Below are 21,513 nucleotides of genomic sequence, written 5' to 3'. Positions count from 1 at the left end.
TGGTCGACAAGTAGGCGTATATTTATAATATTGTCTGGTCTTCGGAGAAGTAGTTCACATTGCAAGTTTCAATAATTATCTTTTTCCTTTATTGTGGGACCTTTAACCGCTCATTAATGGAAAGCAAATTTAACCTCTACCCAAATCTATCTCCGATTTCTTTGGTACACTCGCTGCGTGGGCCACACTCACCGGCAAGCCAAGTCCGCTTAAGCCACGTAGTTAAAGAGGACTTGCAACAATCGATCACCTCCACCCCCAAATCGATTTGTGGCCCTGTGTAGTCTTTGATCCAACTTACCAAACCATTCGCTCCTGTTTCCTTTCCCGTGGGTCAACCCTTACGCACAGGCTCGCCACGTGTCCGTTTCTGGAGCGGTTAGTACCTCAGTCGACACCAATGCGCCCTGGATCGATCCCCTCGTCCCTCAAAATATCGAATCTGATCAACGGTTCACGTTCGATCACAGTCGATTCGACGTTTAAACTTGGTGGTCGTCCGTCGGATCGAGGTATGTCGGTGACTCTTCGTCATCTTCGTTTTTCGCAAGAAAGCGGGGCGGACCGCCGACTGTCCTCCGCTATTTGTAGTCCGCCTCTGCCCCGGCGTGACGCCCTTGTTGCTTGCTCTTCGTTTCTCGCTCTCCCAAATCTAGGGGTCCAAAAACCGCCGCCCCCGAACACGGAGATCGGATGAGAGAGACAGAGGCCTTCGATCGGAGACGCATCACCTAATTGACAACCTTTACCTCTTTAGGTATCGATCCTCTGCATCTCGCCTCTAGACCTCCGTTCCCGAGGTTTGGCCCCTGTTTTTCGTGGGATTCAGCTTTGATTTTGATGTGTCTCGAATCCGATCGGCGTTTTATTTGACTTGATTCCTCGATTTGTTCGTAGTTATGCGTGTTTTCAGTTGATCCGGGTTCTTTTATGTGTTGAATTGGTTTTGGGTATGGGTTATGGTTCTTATTTTACTCGGTATGCCGTTCTCGAAGAGAAGCCGTAGTCTTTATCGAGGATCGTGTTGGAATCGAGCGATCTGATAATGTTTGATGGTATCTTTTCCATAATCATGACGCATGTTGAACGAGAGGGTCAATTTTCTTGTGAACTTCACGTGGTTCATCATTGATTACCTGCTGCTCTGAGATTGCCTGAAATTTGTATTGCGTTTTCGTGTTTGTTGTTGTTCGGTCGATGTTGCTGGTGCTGCTGGAGTTTGTTCCACGTCTAATTTTTGCTATCCATCCGTGGAAAACGATTAACGATTTCAGTTAACTTTGCTTTTCTTTTTAAAAAAATATTTGCTGCTTGATTTTCTGCAGAAAAAACTTAAACCCTTAGTAACGTATGGTTTATTTGTGTTTGAAGTTGGAATTTTTTATCTACCAAAAAAAAAAACTTTGCATGTTTTTTCGGTATTTTATATTTGTTGTAAACGATATTCAGCTAATTATTGTTATCTTGAGGCATCTGCTTGCGTGCACGAATTTTAGATGCTTGACAGGTTGTTCGTGTTGTGTATCGGATTGCCTCTTACGATGCTTCTTTGATGGTCTTTTATCCCGACAATTGTAGCAATGATTTAGTGGTTGGTGTATAATATTTGGTACAAAAAGAATATAGCAGATCCATTTGCTTGTGACTGTTAAGATTGCAAAGTATAATCAAGGATTTGTTGGAGTGATTTTTGTTCTCAACAAATATCTCTGGATTTAAGAACTGCAGCAAGCCAAAGTATTTTAATGTATGCAGCAGCCTGACATGGATTGGCACCAACGGGAATTTTGAAGCCACCCTTTTTAAAGTTAAATGTGGAATATTCAACTTTACACCATTGTTCGTTAATGATTGCAAGATGTTCAGGATGTTTTGGAGATCAGTTATGGAGGATACAGGGCAGCAATGAAAGAGAGTGTACAGATCTTTCAGCTTGACCTCTGTTTGTCTTCTTTCAGACTGATCTCTATCTTTACTGGTTCTCTTGATTTATTGGTGCAAATTCTGAGGTGTCTAATTTTGTTGCCTAGATTCTAGCTAGACAGACAAACCAAAAGCTGCTCCTTGTTGCTTGCCATGCCAACAATCAGATTGACATGGCCTCTGGTTGGTTGCAATTTTTCTCAGTGGTTATCCTACCTGTAGTTAACCCTTTTGGCTCTGGGAATGTTGGTTCATACTGGCACCAGAATGCTTTTTTACCAATGGAAGAAGTCAAAAGCTTTCATTGTGCTTAGCTTATATCTTTTCAACAGTGAGTATTTATCTAGATTGTACTGGCTTTGTTCTTAACCATATAATAGGTCTTCTCTTTGCTTTTGTTGGATACCAGACAAACCAGGTCAGCTTCCTGGATGACTCGAGACTTGTAACCAATTCTATTTAAATCGTCTCAGTAACATAATACACCTTTCAAGAGTTCATATGTTGTTTTCACCCTAAGCGAGTTAAATACTTGCATGGAAGAAGCTTTTCATTTGGAGATCTTGTTGTTCTGCCAAATCCTATTTAGGAAAAAAAATCTCAAGATAAACTTAAAGAAGGCTCAGTGTAACCTTGCAAGTGTTCAAAACTATAAATCACCTCATTAACGAAGTAAATTTTATTGATGGAAATGCAACATGGTAACAAAAATCACTCCAGTTAGTTAATTCTTTAAACATTTTATTTTGTCATGTGAATGCTGCTTTGTGTTCCTGTCAAAGTTTTCTTGCTGTGGTTGTTGTAGGGCCGGGTACTAATTTGTTTCAGTTGTGTTTCTTGATGTTATCCACCATCTTTTTGAATTTACCTTATTCAATGAAAACATTTGGCATGTCTCCTTCCTCTCCTTGATAATTTTTTTTTTATAAATACCAATTGTGGAATTTTTTGAATTTATGTTTGGGATGCTTGCAGAATTAAATTTCAAGTTTTTCATGATCTCCTGGTCTACAAATGAATTTTAAATAGATGCATAGGCCTAACGACTCTCATATGGTATAAAGTTACACTATCACGAAAATCATGGAAATTGACCACTTGTCTGAGCTATAGATATAGCTTCTTAGGGGATTGGATTCTTATCGTATAAACTTGGGGGTTTTGTGGTCCATTTTATATAGTGAGTAATGTTTCGTTTTTTCTTTGTCGCGCTCTAATCTAGGTTAAATGTTTATTCTCTAATATGACCTATTTACATAAGGTCTTTTTTTTTTTTCATGTGCAGGGTGGTGTCATAACTGTTCCTTTTCTTTTATTTTTCTTGCTTTGCTTGGTCTAGTTTGGTTTTTGCTACTGGGATGTAACAATTCTTTTGATACTTTTGATGAAGCTTTTAGTATCTTTCCAGATTTGTTTTCATTTTATAATAAGAATTATATTAAGAAACTCAGTAGGAGCATCTTAAATATTGTGTATACTGTATCAGGGTATCCTTGATCGCAGACTTCCCTGACATGAATTTTTCTGGCTATTCTACCATGAGTATTTGTAAATACTGTAAGTTAGTAGGCATGCTTCGTGGAGACAAGTAAATCAGAGAGAATTAGTCAGTGGTTTGCAGTTATCATCGTGAGTAAAAATGGAACAGATGAACGTAAAGGCATTGGATAAAGGTGAAAAACATGATCTCAAGAGGAAAAGAGATCCTGCCTTATACTTCACTGATGTTGGCCAAGGCCTGGTAGGATGTGGTGATCATCTTATTCCAGGCCAATCCTCTCGAAGGGTTTCCATCACAAAAGGCTGTAAAACTAACTTAGGCTGCCATCCAGAGACTCATATTCTCAAGAATTATTACAACTTCACAAAAAGTGGGTTGCCAAAACGTGTGCTGGCATATGAGAATGGTGAATGGAAAGATTTTCCTGAGAATATTGTGAGTTTGGTTCAGGAAGATTTTCGGTCAAAGAAAGCGATTACTGAGGCAGGTTTTCGAAATCAGCAATTGTTGTTAGACTACATTTACATGATTTGTATAGTCTTGGAAACAGGTTTGGTGAAGCCAATAGCTTGGATTGATGATCATGGAAAATGCTTCTTTCCAGAATTACGTCCTGAATGTTATGTATTGCATAGATACCATCACTCTGACAATGATATTCAGGTCTACATGAATCCTGATGCAAATAGGAAACATGAAACAAATGACCATTTTGAGATTTCCATTAGTGCAGCTGAAAGCTCAAGTTCACGACCTGATGATGAGGCTATGTCTAATGTCAAGAGGGTCAAGAGTGAAAAGAATTCTGCTAGTGATTGTAATATTTATGTTGAAGTCAATGAAGCAGTTGGAGAAAATGAGTCAGGTTCTGCATTACCTTCTAATGTCCCTGCTTCTAGAATTTGTCAAGCACCTGCAAGTGGTTGCCAAGTTAATAGAGCTGTGCAGGAAATGTTACTTCAAGGGTTGGGCAAACTCATTGATGCAAAAGACATTCTTGGAATCCTTAGGACCCCATTGAGAAATGATTTAGGTCAAGTTCGTTTTAACCTTTTCCAAGAGCAGGTCGAAATTGCTAAAAAGGTGCGTGGCAATGCAAATGTCCGTTACGCATGGCTTGCTTCATCAAAGGATGCAGTGGAAGGGATGATGTTGCATGGGACTCTGACAAGACCTGAGCAGAAATGCCTTTATGGCAATGGCATTCATCTCGCCCCTGCAAATTGTTCTAAAATCTGGTGAGGCCTGCTTTTGATACTAGGTTTTTCATGTTTGTGCATATTGGAGTACTTTAATCTCTTTTTGGCGAAGGCTGCCAACAGTTTTCTATCTGAATTAGTGGCTCCTGCCAGTTATTTTTTTGCTTCTTTTTTTTTTAAGCTAACAGTCCATTATGAAAAACTATGACTTGTTTGCACATGTTATCTACAGTGCTAGTTATTCTGATGTTGACGAAAATGGTGTCATACACCTAATGTTGTGCCGCATTATAATGGGAAACGCGGAACTCATTTACCCTGGGTCTAACCAGTGTCAACCTAGTAATGAGAACTTTGACACTGGTGTAGATGATCTTCAAAAGCCAACTCATTATATTATATGGGATATGAATATGTATACCCATATATATGCAGAATACATAGTGACTTTTAAGGTGACCTCCAAACTTAAAGGTAATGTAGTTGTAGTATTATTTAGTCAACATCCATGGATTACTTTTTTACAGTTATATATAAAATTTTTGAAAAGTGTGTATATTGATGTGACTGCAGAATGGCTGGTTGGGAAAGAAAGTAAATCTAATGTATCTGCCCTCACAAATTCTGGTTCACCTCACAGCTTATTACAGGTGTGTGTGTTGCAAATTTCTGATTCCTTTCATATTTTATAGGATTGCTGAACTAGAAAACAAGGCTCGGGTTGTAAAAATCCATGAGGTTTTTCAAAAGTAGTTTGCTTTTTGATCAATTATCTATTTACCTCATCTGTTGAGAGGTTTTTCTATTGTGGTGAAAATGACAAACAGAGAAAAGCGGTTTGGTGTGTCTCTCTAGACCATGTAATTGATTCTAGAACTTTATCTTCTATTACATCTGATTATGTGGAAGTTTGAACTAATTTAATATCTTATAAGTTTATATATAAGCTTCATTGGCAGTGATTCACAGATCTTATATTTTCTATTGCAATCTATTATGTGCATCTAAGGTGATTTTTTGCCCTTTGCCATTGTGTGTTTTTTGGATTCTTAACTATTATTATTATTATTATTTGATACTTTAGGATAAGGCTTTTCAGCCATCTCTGGCCTTTGGAAATAAAGCTCAGGCTCCTGTGTCCAGAACGATGCCAAGAATTCCAACCTCACCGTGGATGCCGTTTTCAATGTTATTTGCAGCAATTTCAACTAAAGTGCCTCCGGAGGACATGGACTTGGTTCACACTCAATATGATGAATTTAAGGTCCTAAAGATTTATTGACAAGTCATGTTGTTTTCTCTTTTGAGCCACTCTGTTCCTGACTATATATATGTATATATATATTTTTTATTTTCGTTTTGCCAGAAGGGAAAGATAAGCCGGATTGACCTGGTGAAGAAGTTAAGGCAGATAATTGGAGACAAACTATTGGTCTCTACTATAATGAGGCTGCAACACAAGGTTAGATCTTCTTGATCTTTTGTTAAAATGCTGCAAATGCTACCAGATATGTGCTCGAGGCAGAATGGAGATTTTAGTTTATAGGGAAGCTGCAAATAGAAAATATTGAATTCTGTAATGCAAATATTGAACGAATTTAGGTTTGAAGTTTTTACTTGCCGTCTTGTTTGCTATGTACACCATTTCGTCCCAGTTCGTAACTTGGGTCTTTGGCTAGCTCAGAGAGTTCTGTTAAAACTTGAATAGCAACCATGGTTGTCAGCATCTTTCTACCTGCATCCACAGGTTGGTTCTTAGTTTGTTGCTTCTTGTTTTTGTAGAAAATACTGATGAATTCTCTCATGCAAGTCGAAACAATGCTTGACATCAAATGCTGTGCTCATGAATACCTTTTGTTTTGTTTTTGCCACATACTTTACGTATTTCGGTTTTTGATTGCCGCTATGCTTCTGTGACCGAACAAAACTTAACTATGTTGGGTTCAGTTAATTCTTTTGTTCATTTCGATTCTAATTATGTCATCACTGTTCTTTCTTTGATCGACTTTGTTGCCTGCACAAAGACTTGTATTTGCTAGAGTTCAGTTGAAGTGACAAGTGAAGCATGAGTTGCTAGTTGGCAGTGACTTGCATAAAACATAAAAAGTGCCTTACCTTTTTGCCCTTAATTTGCAGTTACCCCCCATGGCTAGACGAGAGCCCCCAAAATGCTGGTCTCACAACTTGCCACACGAGTCTTGACATGGCGAGGTTAAGTTTGAAGTAAGTATGATGGTTCTCTTACATCCGTACTCTGCTAATTCTTGTAGGCAGTGGATAAACTACTGAAGATGTGGTATTAGGTTAATGTAGAACAATGCCGACTGTTGGTACGCTACTGCGGATTGCTTTTTTGTTTTGCTGGTGTACTTGTAAAGTGGGTGGGACTTGCTTTTCTTTGCAATCAAATGTGACCATGAGGAAGCTCTGCTTTCTGCTGCTCCTGACTGATCTAGCCGACCGAGCAAGGAGAGCTTAGGATGCATGGTACTTTGATAAATAGACATGGGGCTGTGTTATCTGGAAGCGAGCAGCGCTGGGATGGGCGTGTTCTTGGAAACGCCACGCATGGAAAGCTGCATCCGTCCATGTGCCATGGAGGCTTCAACTTACGGAGTCAGAGGCGATGCTCCTCTCCGGAGATTGTGGTGGCGGCAGGAAAAGATGAACACACATTGTCGGAGATGAATATAAATGAAACTTCAGGCATCAAATGATTCGGTGCACGCTGCGAGTGGTGATAGGTTGACCAGCATTTCACCCCAATCTACTTACGATTGATCACAGGGGATCATGTTTACGTGTGGAAACAAAAAGGTAAAAAAGAGCAGCAGAAGATATAAGTGTGTATTTATTTGTGCACGAGGAGAAGGGAGGTGGTCGGATGGCCGTCGTAGGATGCGAAGCCGCAGCTATCTCGTCCGGTGTACCTACGCCTCGCGGTCTCGTGCACTGCCGATCATGGAGCAATCGAGTTGCCTGTCATTTTTAGTGTCAATGCTCTCCCCTCTCTCTCTCTCTCTCTTCCGGTGTGACTCTCCCCTCCCCTCTTCTCTTGTAAGAGGGCACGAAAGCATGCCAGGGTCTTTTTGATAGAAGCCATTTAGTCACGTCAGTCGAGTAACCTCAGGTTCAAAGGCCTGCAGGCTCGTGATACCACTTGTCGAGAGATCAACAGGAGGCCGCGGAGAAAGGGGGTTTGAGGGTGACCTATGAATCCGGAAGGTTGATGGTTCTATATACATCTCAAGGGACAGAGATGTGTTGATAAGAAGTCTTCGAGTCCCTCGGAATTTGTGGTTTTAGGCACGCACCCGAGGAGAGTGTAGTCATGTTGACTATGCTATGACAAGGCATATAATTTGACGCAACCATTCGTGGCTACTGGGAAACGAAGAACAGACTATGCATCACAGATAAAGCGTTAATCTGATTAAGATGTCGAGATGATGTTAGTATTCATGCTTCACATGGAGTATTTAAATATTCGTCATTTGTACGACTATTTACATAAAATTAATCATTATTATTCCGTCCAAACCCAAATGGAAGAGATGCCACTTATTTGATCGATTATTTTCTTTTGGAAAAAACATACTCCAAGGGAAAACATTTCAGAAACAACTTTTTTATCGTGCTGATCTCTATTTCGATCTAATATATATATGTATATATGTATATATATATATATACATATATATATTCCTCGGGCATTTCTAACCCCCAAATCGGCGAAACGTGAGCGAAAAATAATCGGAGGAAAAGAATGCGGAGTTGGGGCGTCGCAGCGGACAGTGCGGTGCTTCTCCAGCCGGCCGCCGCCGGATTCAGGGCGCCAGCGGCGGACTTCAGACACCTCGCCTCCTCTTTCTGCCACCCCGACTTGAGGCCCTCCTTCTCCGCCAAGGTAAACCGCACCCATCTCCATGCCCTTCCTTTTCTTTTTTGACCTTCTCGACTTCCCCCCTGGTTTATCGAGAACTAGGATGAGTATCTCGATTATTGTTGGACGAACTCGTATCGAGTCCGCCGTCTCCAATTATTTACGCATTTAGCTCAGTGGAAGCAACTCGGAGCTGAATCTTGGCTTCTTCCGGGGTCGATTTTGGCTCAAGTGTTCACCGGCTATGTTTTTCGGTTGGTTTGGTTGCCCATTCCGTGTAAGAACGTTCTGGTGATCGATGAACCCTCGAAAAATCAACAATCTTATATATGTTGTTTGTTTGTTTGTTTTTTTTTCTGGTAAATTTCTTGAAAATTATATACCCTTGATGTAAGTAAGCGCGAGGTGTAATCGTTCGAGTGATTTAGATGGTGTTTCACATTTCTTTAAGTATTTGTTGCGAGAAAGAATTGGTGTCGACGGACGACTCTGATTCCGACCAAGAATTTTAAACATGCTGATTGCTACGTGGCTTCGTTTAATCTGATATGTGGTATAACACAGTTCTCTCTGTTTTATGTACTATCTATGGACGACAGTGATGCAAACCTTACTTTAAGCGCAGGTTCTTAGGTCTGTTAATGTTTAAATATGATTTAAACTCCACAAGGGTTGGACTTAAATTTGTTGTCAAGAAGTTCTACTCGAAGAGGGGCCTCTGCAAATCGAGCTTGAAGGCTGGTTGGTTAGATCTATGGAACATTTAGATGGTGACCAATCAAAATTTCAGGAACTCACGAGCGTTATTGAAATTTTTTTGTTTTGAAATTCAATATGTTTGGTTGCCCAACCCTTGATAAGTTGTCTAAATGATTCACAAACATATAAGAATGAGGCTTGCAAAAATTGTGACAGAAGAAAGATTGAGCATGATGAATGAGGTCATCCCTATGTTCCATTACTCCTTTTTTGCATCCCAAAATTGCTAGGACTGGAAGGTCACTGGTGCATTGTAACGTGACCATCGTGTCATCATCTACTGGAATGTCTCCTTTTATTTTCCTTGCAACCTATCGTCCTTTTTATATGAAAGGAAGTCAGTGCTTGACAAGGCCCTTATAATATATGATATGACACAGAATTTCCAAACAATGTTGGAATTATCTAATATACCTATAAGGGTTGCTGATCTGTGAGCTGAAATTCTTATCAGAAGATGCTAATCCTCCATAATTCCATAACATGCAGAGAATGGTGTGCTTTGCACTATATTTTTGCTCAATTATTGTATTAACTTCCAATCCATAAGCTTTTCTTATGTGTTTTATATTTCTTAGGTTTATCTAATATTTGAATTGAAATTTAGATTTAGCATTTTATACTTAACCTCAATATATTATATTCCTGTGTGGAAGCGTCACAAAATTTTTATTGTCCTTTTTTCTCCCAGTTGTTCTATATTCATATTCTTGAAAAATCCCAATGGTAAAAGCATAGCAATACGAATTGTCTGATCACTGCAGCTTTATTGAACAGGAAGAGCGTATATAGCAACTCGTTTGCTAGTTGCAATTTATAAGCCTTGGATAATAATCCTGGTACTTTCTCTGGTACAGAAAGGTCTAGATGACACTGTATTGCTAGTGTTGCTATTCTAGACAAGTTTACTTGGCTCTGTTTAAACGAGTGAGGAACAACGTCAACAACTTTTAGAGTTCAATGAAGCCTACCATTACTTTGAAGATTTTCATATTTCCAGTAATTATTTGAAAAAGATGTACATATTAAGCAATCTAGTCATTTGACTTTGAATTTTGTACGTATACAAAGTGGAAAGGGTAAATTGGCCCAAGTGTCTCAGGGATCAGCAATAGAAGCCCATATGATGGAAGTATCATTTTCCAATGTGCCAAAGAGAATAGCTTTAAATTTCTGTTGCAAAGTCAAATTTTAATTCTTGATGCTTTTCCTTGGTGCATCATAGATTGTATAGTAAAAGTGAGTCTGTGAACAACATTGTTTGAACTTTAATTTCACTGAGACTTAAAAATGATATGGTATCTTTATAAGTTAGGCTACATCATTTTACGAACATAGACAGGAAAAAGACTATGGGAATTTTTGTTGTGATGCATTTTAGTGGCAGAAGCACAGGGAATCTGTTTTTAGGTTCTCTGATACTGATGATGGATGGAACATTTTGCATGGAGGGCCTATCCTGCAGGGATTTGGCTTTGTAACATCTTCCTTTTTTTAACCATCGTCCTTTACATGCCTCTCTGATTTTATAAATGAAAGGTTTGGGCTTCATAAATTTATCCCAGTTATTATATCTTTTTTTTTTCAGAAACATTTAGTGTTGATTATTTGAGTGAAAGCATTGATGTTCTTATTACTGTACTGTGTTGTTACGTTTTCCAGAGTTCTATTGGTTGGCCCAAGATTGGTATCCGATTAGAAAATCACCGAACAAGAATCTTACAAGTGAGAGCACTGGGAAATTCTAGTGATGGCCAAACACCGATTGCCCCACTTCAATTTGAATCTCCAACTGGTCAGCTTCTGTCACAAATAATGCAAACCCACCCTCATCTGCTCCCAGCTGCGATAGATCAGCAGCTTGAGAGGCTTCACTCTGACATTGATGCTGAGAATGCAAAAACTCCAGTAGCTTCTCAAGACCTCCCCCTTTACAGGTTTACAAAGGAGTTATATATTTATCTGCTCAAGTTTCAAATTTCTAGGATTAACTTCTGTTGCTTGTTTTTCATGTTTAGACCTCTACTAGAAGTATTCGTAGATAAGTAGTCATGAGGCATTCTCGTTTTTGTGCATCAAAAGATCAGTCGATGTGTGCTTCAGCAGCTATGATGTTATTTCGCTTTGCTATTCCCTCTTAGAGTCCATTTCATGTGTAATTTATCCTATTGTGTCCTATGATGTTATATCTCACAAAATATTTTTGATGAGAAAAAATGGAAAAAAATATTATCAATTCTTAGAATTTCTGGTTCATTATAATGCAATCCACACATCAACTACCAAACACTTATAATTTGTAATAAAGTTTTTCAATTCAAAACTTAGAAGCTTTTTTTGAAATAAGATATCAGATGCTTTGTCCATGGCACTTGGATGTCCATTATTTTGGCAATAGAATATAGAACACTTCTTACATGTGCAGTCCCTGTTCATCTGGATTAATATGCAAGTTACCTGAGAAGAAAAATAAATAAGAAATGGAAAACTGAAAATGTGGTCAGGTGAGGGTTTTGGATTCCTGACATGTCTGAATGCACTTGTACAAACAAATAAATCCTTATGAAACTGCAGAAACAGAAAAAGCTGGATAGAAATGAATACACAAGATGTGTCTATATCCTGATCTGGATCTAGATATCCAAATATCCTGGTATTATTTTAATTATAATTTACTTATAATAAGTGTCTTTAATTATCTACTTATAATATCTCTTTTGTGTCAGTTTGTTTTTCCTGCCTTAACTACGCAGGATGTCTCTTTTTAAAATTTTTCCTAAACTATAGATTATATATTCTTAACAGATCATTTTGTCTTATATTATCTACGCAATGTATACATTCATAAAAATCTCACTGCAATATCTACTTTTTGACTTATATTTTTATGAAGAATTGTTTCATATCTCCTTGGATGTTTATATTCTAATGATCTCTTTGGAACAATTTGTTTTGGATGAATAATATGATTATCCATGAATATATGTAGATTTGTACATCCATATAGATTCATTGCCAGTTGTGGTTGTCAAAGCAATTATTTTCATAAATTTAGCCTCATACCTAGTTAATCACTCATTTGAGTGTACGTTGGAAGACAAATGGACTCAAACAGGTTTGTGCCAATATCCTGTTTACCTTCGACCTTACAATTATCTTTAGCTGATGCCTCTAGTTTTGCCCTGATGTGTTTCGATAAGCACATAAAGCTGCGGAAAACCCTCTGGAAGAACCCTTACAAACCAACCACATACATATAATCTACAAATATGATAGGTACTTAGTAAATATGTTTATTATTAATCCCGTGTGTGTTGCAGTCTCATAAGTCTTTCAATTTTCTTTTGGTAATTCAATGAAAAAGCATTTTATGGCATATTGTTTGAAAATGGAATGTAGAACAGTGGTACTGATTAGCTACATAAGCAGCAAAACCTTGATTGCTTGTAAGTTACAAGATCATTCTAGATTTCCTTTTCTGAATGCAACCATGCAGCAAGTTTAAACAGGATTTCCTTAGATCTTCAGTCAGTTGTCATGCTCCTCTGTGTTTAAGTTTCAGAGGTGTCATTTAGTATTTCTAAAAATTCCATGTTGAAAGTTGATGCTGCTCCTCTTGGTTCCTACACGAGTTTGAGCTTCTGCTTATCTATTCATTTGCATATTTTTTGACGTCCATGGTTTTCAAGTGATATATCTCAATGCAAATCTCAGAAGAAACTATGAACTTTGTAATGCTACTTGTTAGTGGCCTATCACCAACACGAAAACCATGAACAATGAACAAAAGAAGGGGGATGAAAGAAAAATGACAACAAGGACAAAACCAAACAGATTGAAGTATGCAGGATTAGCTACATGACAGGAAGATTTCGATTGGGCTTTATGGATAAACGATCGACTTTCTAGCAAGAGTTTTTGTTAATCTGTTAAAAGAAACATTATTTTTACAGATTCTTCTTTTGTTGCATGTATTTTGTTTCAGTATATCTTAAAACTGAGCTAGCTCATGATAACATCCAGGAGAATTGCAGAAGTCAAAGAAAAAGAGAGGCATAAGGCTTTAGAGGAGATTATCTACTGCTTGATTGTACAAAAATTCATGGAGAAGGAAATCGATATGATCCCCACGGTAACTGCATCCACGGATCCTACATATCGGGTGGACTCATGGCCCAATCAAGAACATAAATTGGAAAGCATGCACTCTCCTGATGCTCTGGAGATGATACAGAGCCATTTAACCCTTATTCTCGGAGAAAGAGTGGGTGGCCCACTGAATACTGTCGCCCAAATTAGCAAACTTAAACTCGGGAAGCTTTATGCAGCCTCTATCATGTACGGATATTTCCTCAAAAGAGTAGATGAAAGATACCAACTTGAAAGGACTATGAAGACCCTTCCGACGAAGCCCAGGGGTCAGAGAATATTTGACGAATTGAAGCCTAACCCACTATGGGACTTGGAGTCTATGGTGCAGATTTCATCAGATGATGATGACTTTGATGGTGATGAGACAAAGCCTTATAGATTGAGGTCCTATGTCATGTACTTGGATGCGGAGACATTGCAGAGATATGCAACCATAAGGTCTAAGGAATCTATTTCATTGATTGAGAAGCAGACGCAGGCCCTGTTTGGGAGGCCAGACATAAGGATAGCAGATGATGGGTCTCTGGAAACTCCAAATGATGAAGTTGTGGGAATAACTTTCTCTGGCCTGACAATGTTAGTCTTGGAGGCAGTTGCATTTGGGACCTTTCTGTGGGAAGCCGAGGGCTATGTGGAATCGAAGTTCCACTTTCTGTCAAGTTGAATGTACTTTGAACTGGTCATCATTTTGAGCGATCGCCGCCGCCGAATGTTGTGGGTCATGCCAACCTGTTATATTTGAGTGCAATTGTGAGAGAGCTTTGGTCGATAGAGCTACTCTTACTGGAAAAGGTGAAAATGATGACTCTGGCATTCCCGATATACTTTCTCCACTCGTCATCATGCTCTCGTATAAGTTCTGATCATAGTGGACTCGAGCAGATGAGGATGGTCGGTCTTATGATGACATAATGATGATATTGAACTTACAAAGGAAGGAAGAGTATTAGTGATGTAACGATGATGCCGAAGTATTTCTGGTCATCTGGCTTTGTTATTGTTGTTGTTGTTGTTGTTAATCGATGATACATATATCTTTTCTGCTGTAAAGTGCCAAAGATAAAACGAGTATTTCATTTACATGGTTTCTGGCACCCCGAGGGAATGTGTGAAGTATCATACTTGGGAGATGCTTTGTGGCACCGTGAAGGAACGTGTGGAGAGTCGTACTTGGTTCAGTTTTCATCGACATGGTTTTCCAGTGTGCTTGTGCTTAATTTGAACCATAGTGTGTGAGAGGCCGGACATACATAATACGTATCTATCTATCATCCTTTGGTCGTCTTTTGTTATGATTTGATTAAGAATGAATGACACTTGTTCAAGGTGGACCCCAAGTACGCTTGTGTGTGGGGGCCAGACCACCCTGATAATTAGACTCATCCAAGATGATGGAATGCTGACCCGCAACCAACCAACTTTGGTCCGAAGTTGAACCCCAATCAGCTATGACAAATGTGTATTATATGGTGTACCTTAGAAAACGGGAAAGCATTATCGTGGGTTAGGTCACTCCGCCAACCACCCTAAACCTTTCTTTTAGTCAAAAGTCACAGTGGTCTTTGAGTGCGTTTGGAATTTTTGATATTTGATATATATATTTCAAATCGTATCTTTATATTGAAATTTTTTTATTTACTAGCCATTTCAACATTTAGAGATTGCTAATATAATTTTTTTTTAAAAAAATTCAAAAAGATCTTATGATTTGATCTAAAATCATTTTAAGATATTCATTCAAATCTCTTATTTGACTGTACAAAAAGAAAAAAAAAAGTAAATATTGTTTTCGAAGACAGACAGCATTCGAGAGATTCCCGTGAGCCCACAACAACAGGCAAACAAACAAACGCGATGCAGCGTTTACGCTCCCTTCCCGCCGGCATTTTGCTTGGAAAGCTGCTGGCTGGGGTTGGAGTCGTCTCCTCCGGCCAGCCGTCGCATGTGGAGAGGGACAGCGGCTGCATGTGGTGGGGGTGAGCTATATACCAAACTCTTTAAAAGACTTTCTTCCATCCATCATCCACTCTGGCTGGTGGGGAATGAATGTCCATGTGGGCAGAAGAAGCCAGTCGCTGCTGAGATACGCGTGGATGGCATCTCACTCGGGTCAACTCCACCGGTCATCAGCTTTGTCGGATTATCTTCTTCTTCTTCTTCTTGTTCTTCTTCTTCTTCTTCTTCTTCTTCTTCTTTTCTTTTTCAAATCTCCAATTGGTCACAAGACTGTCTATGGCATGCACATGAACGATATCAACATCCGTCGCTTCAGCCGATGAGGAGGGAGCATGTCCTTGTGGATCACCCACCCACCTGCCATCAAGCAGCGGGTGGATTCCCGTGAACTCGGGTGAGAGAGCTGGCGCAACCCCATCCATCAAAGGCATCCGGTGTGAACCCAACAACTTGTTTCCGCTATCCATTTAATTCTTCTTCTTCTTCTTCTTCTTCTTCTTCTTCGTATGTCACTTTGCTTTTGTCCTGATGTTCGTTCGTCACACCATCAGAAGCATCCCGACGGACGATTTGAACGACTAAACGTTTCGGTAGGTGGGGGGGACGGGGGAGAAGGGGAAGATCACTTGTGATCAGTCGTCAAAGCCTGTGGGACGACAAGTAGATTACAAAAAGAAAAAAAACACTGAAGCAGCAGACACACTTGCAATCAATCACATGTTCTTCGGTGACATCGAGCGATTCTGTCGATCGCATGTGACTCGAGTTTTCCGATCCATCCGCTCTCAAACTAGTCTTGGATCCATCCTCAAGGTTCACACCCACGTCTTCACCATGTCTCTCCCACACTGACAAAGGCCCTCCCGCACTAAACTCGTCTCTCGCTCATCATAATTTGTTTTCCATTTTATCTTCTTCTTCTTCTTTTTTATATTGCCGATGCTACATGATTGGATGGAATATAGAAAGGAAAATTATGAGGCCTAATTATTGCGGTGGTGGTGGTGGTTACAATACATATGAATCCCAGCAAGTCACAGCTTGGCATTCTCGTCTGCTTCCTCGGTGTGGGTTTGTGTGACCATGGCACCCCTGCTTCTTCTTCTACCTTATTACTAACCAACCCGAAGCATCCATCCTCTGTTCTTGAGTCAATGCTTATGCTATGAGACGCGGCTGTCTCTTTTGGGTCAAAAGCACTAGATATCAGCGCTGTGCATGGAGGAGTTGTTCTGAATGAAGCGCGTTGAATCAACTCGAGCAGCAGTGGCAGAATGGGGCTTTCTTCCAAAACTGGTGTGGGAAAGCCAACACACAATGGTTTCCAGATCACCTTCTCTCCCCCGACTATTCTTCTACTTTCCATCCACCGATCCATCGACTAATTAATTACCTCCTTTTATTCAAAGCATTTTTCAACACCTCTCGAGCACTGCCGCTTTGTCTTATATAAGAAGAAGACGCCAACAGAGCCAACACAACAACGAAAACCAAAGAGGAGGAGCAGGGCAGTGGTGGAAGCGGAAAGGAAGAGAGATCAGCAGGAAGGAGCAAAGGGATCCAAAAGGGAGCTCGGAGCGGGGGGATTTAACGGGGGCGGAAAAGAATGGCGGCGGCAACTCCCGGCACGGCGATGACTGTCTTCCTGATGCTCTCATGCATAACGGCCGCGGCGGCGGCGGCGCTCAACCTGACGACTTTATCCTTCGACGACGGCTTCTCCCACCTCTTCGGAAATGAGAACCTCATCCGCTCCCCAGACGGCCGCGGCGCCCGGCTCACCCTCGACCGCTCCTCCGGTAATCCGCGTGCCTCTCGACCTTCCCCCCTTCTTCAAGCTCACGTATCGCTTCCCTTGTGATTGTGTCATACGCCTGCGTGTTGTTGTTATTGGTTATTTAGGATCGGGATTCATATCAAACGATCTCTACGACCATGGCTTCTTCAGCGCCTCCATCAAGCTGCCCTCGGATTACTCCGCCGGCGTCGTCGTCGCCTTCTACGTGAGTCGATGCAATCTAATAGTCCACTTCGTTTTAGAAAGAGCGTTAGTTAAATGATCCACAAAAACCTCCATCGAAGTGAATTAAGTGGTAGTGAGGAAATTGAATGCGCTATTTAAAATATGTGTAGCAAGCACATGAAAGACACCTAAGCTGTCACAACTCGCACAGATTTGGTCTGTGCACCGACCTGCACGACTCCTCCGACGGTTCAAAGATTGCTGCCGCATCTTTTTCTTCCCTGTGCCAAGTCCAAAGGCTGCGCAATTAGTTGGGGTTTTCCTTTGTTTTCTTTTTGTCTCCTTCCTTTTACTGACGACGTCTTTCGAATCAAATCATATGCGAGTTTTAATGATGATTTCGTCCGAGTCCACGAACCCTGTTGTTGAATGCAGACATGTTGATTGATGCCACTATTTTTATGGATGTGTTCATAGAAAAGAGCGAGAGGGAGATAAATATCGTGAGGGCACCAAACGAACTATTTATTGTATTGTATTGTATTGTATTGTATTGTATTGTATTGTATTGTATTGTATTGATCATGGTGAAGCTTGCAGCATGATTGATCGGGTGTCTCGTGGTGCTGAATGTTCGGTGCAGACTTCCAATGGAGATGTGTTCCAGAAGACACACGACGAGCTGGACTTCGAGTTCCTGGGCAACATCAGAGGCAAGGACTGGAGGATTCAGACCAACGTCTACGGCAACGGCAGCACCAGCCGAGGCCGCGAGGAGCGCTACTTTCTCCCGTTCGATCCCACCGCCGAGGCTCACCGCTACTCCATTCTGTGGACCTCCGACCACATCATGTACGCCCCCTGCCATCCTACTTCATCCTGTTACGTGCGTACCTACGTCCTCGTGCATCGGTGGATTAATCGGTGTGATCATGACGGTGCTCTGCAGATTCTACATCGACGACACCCCTATCAGAGAGGTGGTCCGCAGCGACGCCATGGGCGGCGACTACCCGTCCAAGCCCATGTCCATCTACGCCACCATATGGGACGGCTCCACCTGGGCCACCGCCAACGGCAGGTACAAGGTCAACTACAAGTACGCGCCCTTCGTCGCGGAGCTCTCCGACCTCGTCCTCCGCGGATGCCGCGTCGACCCGATCCAGCAGGTGGACTCCGCCCGGCGGTGCGCCGAGGCCAACGAGGATCTCCTCGCGGCCGACTTCGCCCAAATGACCCCCTTAAAGCGCGCCGCCATGCGCCGGTTCCGCGAGCGCTACATGACCTACTCCTTCTGCTACGACGCCAACCGGTACCCGGTCACCTTCCCCGACTGCGACATCATCCCGTCGGAGCAAAGCAGGTTCTTCGAGTCAGGCGAAACCAAGTACCCGAGGGACCGCCGGAGGGCCAGGCGCCAAAGCCGGAGACCCTAAACGCGAGGCCGACATCGGCCACTACTGCATGCTTCCATTCTTTTTCTTACGGCTCTGTTTATTACTAGGCACCGTACAAGTTGTGTGTAGGATCGATGCATGGCTTCGCTCTTCTTCACGGGTCGTTTTAGTTTGTGCAGTAGAGGTATACACAGCAGCAATACACATATAGTGTTCGTTGATTCTTTGGGGTGGCCCGAGAAGCTTGATTTTATGTAATGGGGTGGTTGGCGTACGTTTGGATCTTTTAATGGAGCTTCTTGGAGGAAATAAGTAAATGGCGATGGTTGGCGCATACAGGATTTGGTTTTCATATTACCGGTGGATAGCTTTTTCCAGATGCATGCATGGATAGTCACTTCGTTTTTGCTATGATTCTTTGTTTTTTGTTGTTGTGTGTTTGGATCTTCTTGGGGGTGGTGGGTGCTATGATGCCAAGCAAGCACGTCATCTTGGAAAGGTGGGATGTTCGATGGAGGAGTTCTCGGTGCGATGTGAATCTTCTTCATCTTCTGAGACCAAACTCTCTCACCTTTCCGATATGGCCACCCACTGCGCGGAGTTAATGCCCCAAAACGATGTAGCTTCAGTCTGCAGCAAGCTTGTTGGATAGATTGACCATCAACGGCGGGGGGGGGGGGGGGGGGGGGGGGGAGTGCGCTGCACCTGGTTGGTTGGCATTCAAACATTGTGGGCAGCAGAGTGACATGGGGACGAGCATACGATGTGATCCTCACATGGCCAGCCACCAGAGAAGGAGAAGGGGAGATGGTGGGACCGTGGCATGCCTCTGAAAGTCCACAGCAGCAGATAGATAGATGATCACATGGTGATATCCGCTATATGTCATCCGAACAGAGATAGAGAGAGGGACAGTGCGATTTTTGTGATGATGCATGAGCTGTGTTGTCAGCCAGTTGAGAACAAAAGAGGGAATGGCGAGACGCCTGGTGACTGCTCACATGCATAGGTTCTCTGCTCTTCTTTGTTCGGAGGACTTGCTGCTGCCTCGAGAAGAACATGGCCAAACTCATCATCGTAATAACAACGGGATCCAGTGGGTGAATGAGCGGTGCAAGTAAATGAAGTCGCAGCAGCAGCTGGTACCGTGACGATACTAGAACTGCAAGTTCGTCTAATTCATTCGTTTTATTTCAACTCGAGCATTCATGCAATGCAATGCAGCACGATCGATACAATGGGTAGGTTGGAGCCATGGATCCTCACTCACTCGATATCCTTTGTCTAGTTTAACCACGTTTATTTGGTCCGGTTACTGAGGATTGATTCCAGGGTCTTTGTGGTGATGGGCGTGAAAGAGAGGGTCAAGCGGGGACGTTCCATTCAGCAACAGAATGCGGACGCTCAATCTTCCACAAGGAAATAAATAAGACGCAGCTTTCTTCAACATTTAACATCACCAGACTTTTATGCCGCACTGTTTTGATGCACGTATTATAGCGTGTTATTAGTAGCCGATCAAAAATCGACGACGGAGTACCGCTGCCACAGACCTGATGAAGACGGCCCACATCCTCTCCGGAACCACCAACCTCCGCAAAAGAGACGGTTAGGAAGAGTACCGGCATCGCGGCTCGTACAACTGTTCCGTGTTCTACTACGTACCTCCCTCGCCGTCGCCGTCGCGGCCACCTGTCTCGAATGTTTCAGCGGCTCCCGACTCCATCGATGGCGGCCTCTCCTCCTGCTGCTACTCCCCCTCTCATATTTCCCCTTGCGTCTCCATCTAGAATCCACCAGGTTTACAGAGGGAGCGGCGTGAGGAGAGGACGAAGCTTGGAGGAGAACAGGAAGCGACCCCCCGGCGGGTGGATTTCGGCGGAGGTCAAGGCGAGGCCACACAAAAGATCGAGGTAATGCCATCAATTCATGCATCTCCCTGTCGATTCGTCTCCTTCCAAGAACGCTTCTCTCCTCGTCGCTCTTCTGTTGTTGCCTACCTACTTGATGCTAGCTACCTCGCTTCGTGGTTGGTTGGTTGCGTCGTTTGGTTCTTGTTCTTGGCATCCGCCTTTTGCTGTTTCGTTCAGGGTGTCACTGCCGAGAATACCATCGTCGAATCGTTTTGTTCGTGCCGTCGGCGACCCATTAGTCGAGTACAAGGAACCGGTGTTCCAGTGGGAGAAAGCAAATGACGCCTGGAAGCTTTGGGATTTCGTGCCGCTCGGCTGTGAGTTCCTTCTCCTCCCCTCGTCATTAACTGCTTATGCTGTATCTTATTTCGTTCGAAAGAACCTACGTCTTACTGCTTATGCTCAATTCGAAACACCAACCTAAGGGAAATGCGGCGTGTTCTTGTGTATACAAAGCATCGTCTCCTTCATTGACCACGTTAGTATCATCATATCGAGAGTGCGAAAAAGAAATAAAAAAGGGTATAAGAACAGCAGAAGCAATGATATCATCATCGGGAGATTACAAAATACGCTTTTGCTCTCGAACACCACATGCATAGTGGAATGATTATTAAGCGACTTCAATGGCGTACACGATGGGAAGCCTTTAATCATGAAATGCTTGAAATGGATTGGCTCCTGTAGATTTGACACATAGGTACAAAAGTAACTAATTAAAGAGCCAAGCATTTGGGCAAAATGGAAGAGTTCTTAATTTGAAATATACATGATTAAACTCCATGTTGAACACCTGATCGTTAAACTCGCTTTCACGAAAGGCCTCATGCTTGCCTATAAATCTCATGGTCTTAAGATTAGAATAGA

At 41.9% G+C, this 21,513-nt stretch overlaps 3 protein-coding genes across 8 annotated transcripts; all 3 read left to right on the top strand.

Annotated features, from left to right (window-relative positions):
* The first annotated feature begins 536 nt into the window (after positions 1–536).
* LOC135645607 (inactive poly [ADP-ribose] polymerase RCD1-like) lies at positions 537–7,047 on the top strand. 5 transcript variants are annotated; one of them, XR_010498832.1, is made up of 9 exons: positions 537–757; positions 3,410–4,662; positions 4,856–5,097; positions 5,197–5,273; positions 5,708–5,887; positions 5,990–6,085; positions 6,308–6,370; positions 6,760–6,846; positions 6,927–7,047. XR_010498832.1 is itself a non-coding variant. In XM_065164158.1 (8 exons), exons 2-7 carry the CDS (start codon positions 3,563–3,565, stop codon positions 6,329–6,331), a joined length of 1,719 nt encoding a protein of 572 aa, XP_065020230.1. In that variant the 5' UTR covers positions 537–757; positions 3,410–3,562; the 3' UTR covers positions 6,332–6,370; positions 6,760–7,047. The 5 variants fall into 5 exon arrangements, 3 of the variants coding, with proteins under 3 accessions (XP_065020230.1, XP_065020229.1, XP_065020228.1); XR_010498831.1 differs by lacking the exon at positions 6,927–7,047 and having other exon boundaries at positions 6,279–6,370; positions 6,760–6,781; XM_065164158.1 differs by having other exon boundaries at positions 6,760–7,047.
* A 1,282-nt stretch (positions 7,048–8,329) lies between these two features.
* LOC103994576 (UV-B-induced protein At3g17800, chloroplastic) lies at positions 8,330–14,497 on the top strand. Its single transcript, XM_009414948.3, has 3 exons — positions 8,330–8,530; positions 10,928–11,202; positions 13,289–14,497. The coding sequence occupies exons 1-3, from the start codon at positions 8,390–8,392 to the stop codon at positions 14,079–14,081; spliced, it is 1,209 nt and encodes a 402-aa protein (XP_009413223.2). The 5' UTR covers positions 8,330–8,389; the 3' UTR covers positions 14,082–14,497.
* Positions 14,498–15,996: 1,499 nt separating this feature from the next.
* Positions 15,997–19,067, top strand: LOC103994577 (probable xyloglucan endotransglucosylase/hydrolase protein 30). Of its 2 annotated transcripts, none has more exons than XM_009414950.3 (4): positions 15,997–17,172; positions 17,276–17,376; positions 17,937–18,188; positions 18,286–19,067. In XM_009414950.3, exons 1-4 carry the CDS (start codon positions 17,110–17,112, stop codon positions 18,770–18,772), a joined length of 903 nt encoding a protein of 300 aa, XP_009413225.2. In that variant the 5' UTR covers positions 15,997–17,109; the 3' UTR covers positions 18,773–19,067. The 2 variants fall into 2 exon arrangements, with proteins under 2 accessions (XP_009413225.2, XP_065019345.1); XM_065163273.1 differs by having other exon boundaries at positions 16,003–17,172; positions 17,980–18,188.
* Positions 19,068–21,513: the final 2,446 nt, after the last annotated feature.

The sequence above is a fragment of the Musa acuminata genome, chromosome BXJ3-8, assembly GCF_036884655.1.
Source record: "Musa acuminata AAA Group cultivar baxijiao chromosome BXJ3-8, Cavendish_Baxijiao_AAA, whole genome shotgun sequence".
Lineage (NCBI taxonomy): Eukaryota > Viridiplantae > Streptophyta > Magnoliopsida > Zingiberales > Musaceae > Musa > Musa acuminata.
This window is presented reverse-complemented; position numbering and strand designations above follow the sequence as displayed.

What these genes read in the sequence shown, in the direction of transcription:
- LOC135645607 (XM_065164157.1), top strand. Translation starts at nt 3,563, where the DNA reads ATGGAACAGATGAACGTAAAGGCATTGGATAAAGGTGAAAAACATGAT. An exon ending in GGTGACCTCCAAACTTAAAG is followed by an intron (nt 5,098 to 5,196) that starts GTAATGTAGTTG and finishes ATGTGACTGCAG; the next exon opens with AATGGCTGGTTGGGAAAGAA. An exon ending in CTCAATATGATGAATTTAAG is followed by an intron (nt 5,888 to 5,989) that starts GTCCTAAAGATT and finishes TCGTTTTGCCAG; the next exon opens with AAGGGAAAGATAAGCCGGAT.
- LOC103994576 (XM_009414948.3), top strand. Translation starts at nt 8,390, where the DNA reads ATGCGGAGTTGGGGCGTCGCAGCGGACAGTGCGGTGCTTCTCCAGCCG. An exon ending in GGCCCTCCTTCTCCGCCAAG is followed by an intron (nt 8,531 to 10,927) that starts GTAAACCGCACC and finishes TACGTTTTCCAG; the next exon opens with AGTTCTATTGGTTGGCCCAA. An exon ending in CAAGACCTCCCCCTTTACAG is followed by an intron (nt 11,203 to 13,288) that starts GTTTACAAAGGA and finishes GATAACATCCAG; the next exon opens with GAGAATTGCAGAAGTCAAAG.
- LOC103994577 (XM_065163273.1), top strand. Translation starts at nt 16,980, where the DNA reads ATGGCGGCGGCAACTCCCGGCACGGCGATGACTGTCTTCCTGATGCTC. An exon ending in CACCCTCGACCGCTCCTCCG is followed by an intron (nt 17,173 to 17,275) that starts GTAATCCGCGTG and finishes TTGGTTATTTAG; the next exon opens with GATCGGGATTCATATCAAAC. An exon ending in TGGACCTCCGACCACATCAT is followed by an intron (nt 18,189 to 18,285) that starts GTACGCCCCCTG and finishes GGTGCTCTGCAG; the next exon opens with ATTCTACATCGACGACACCC.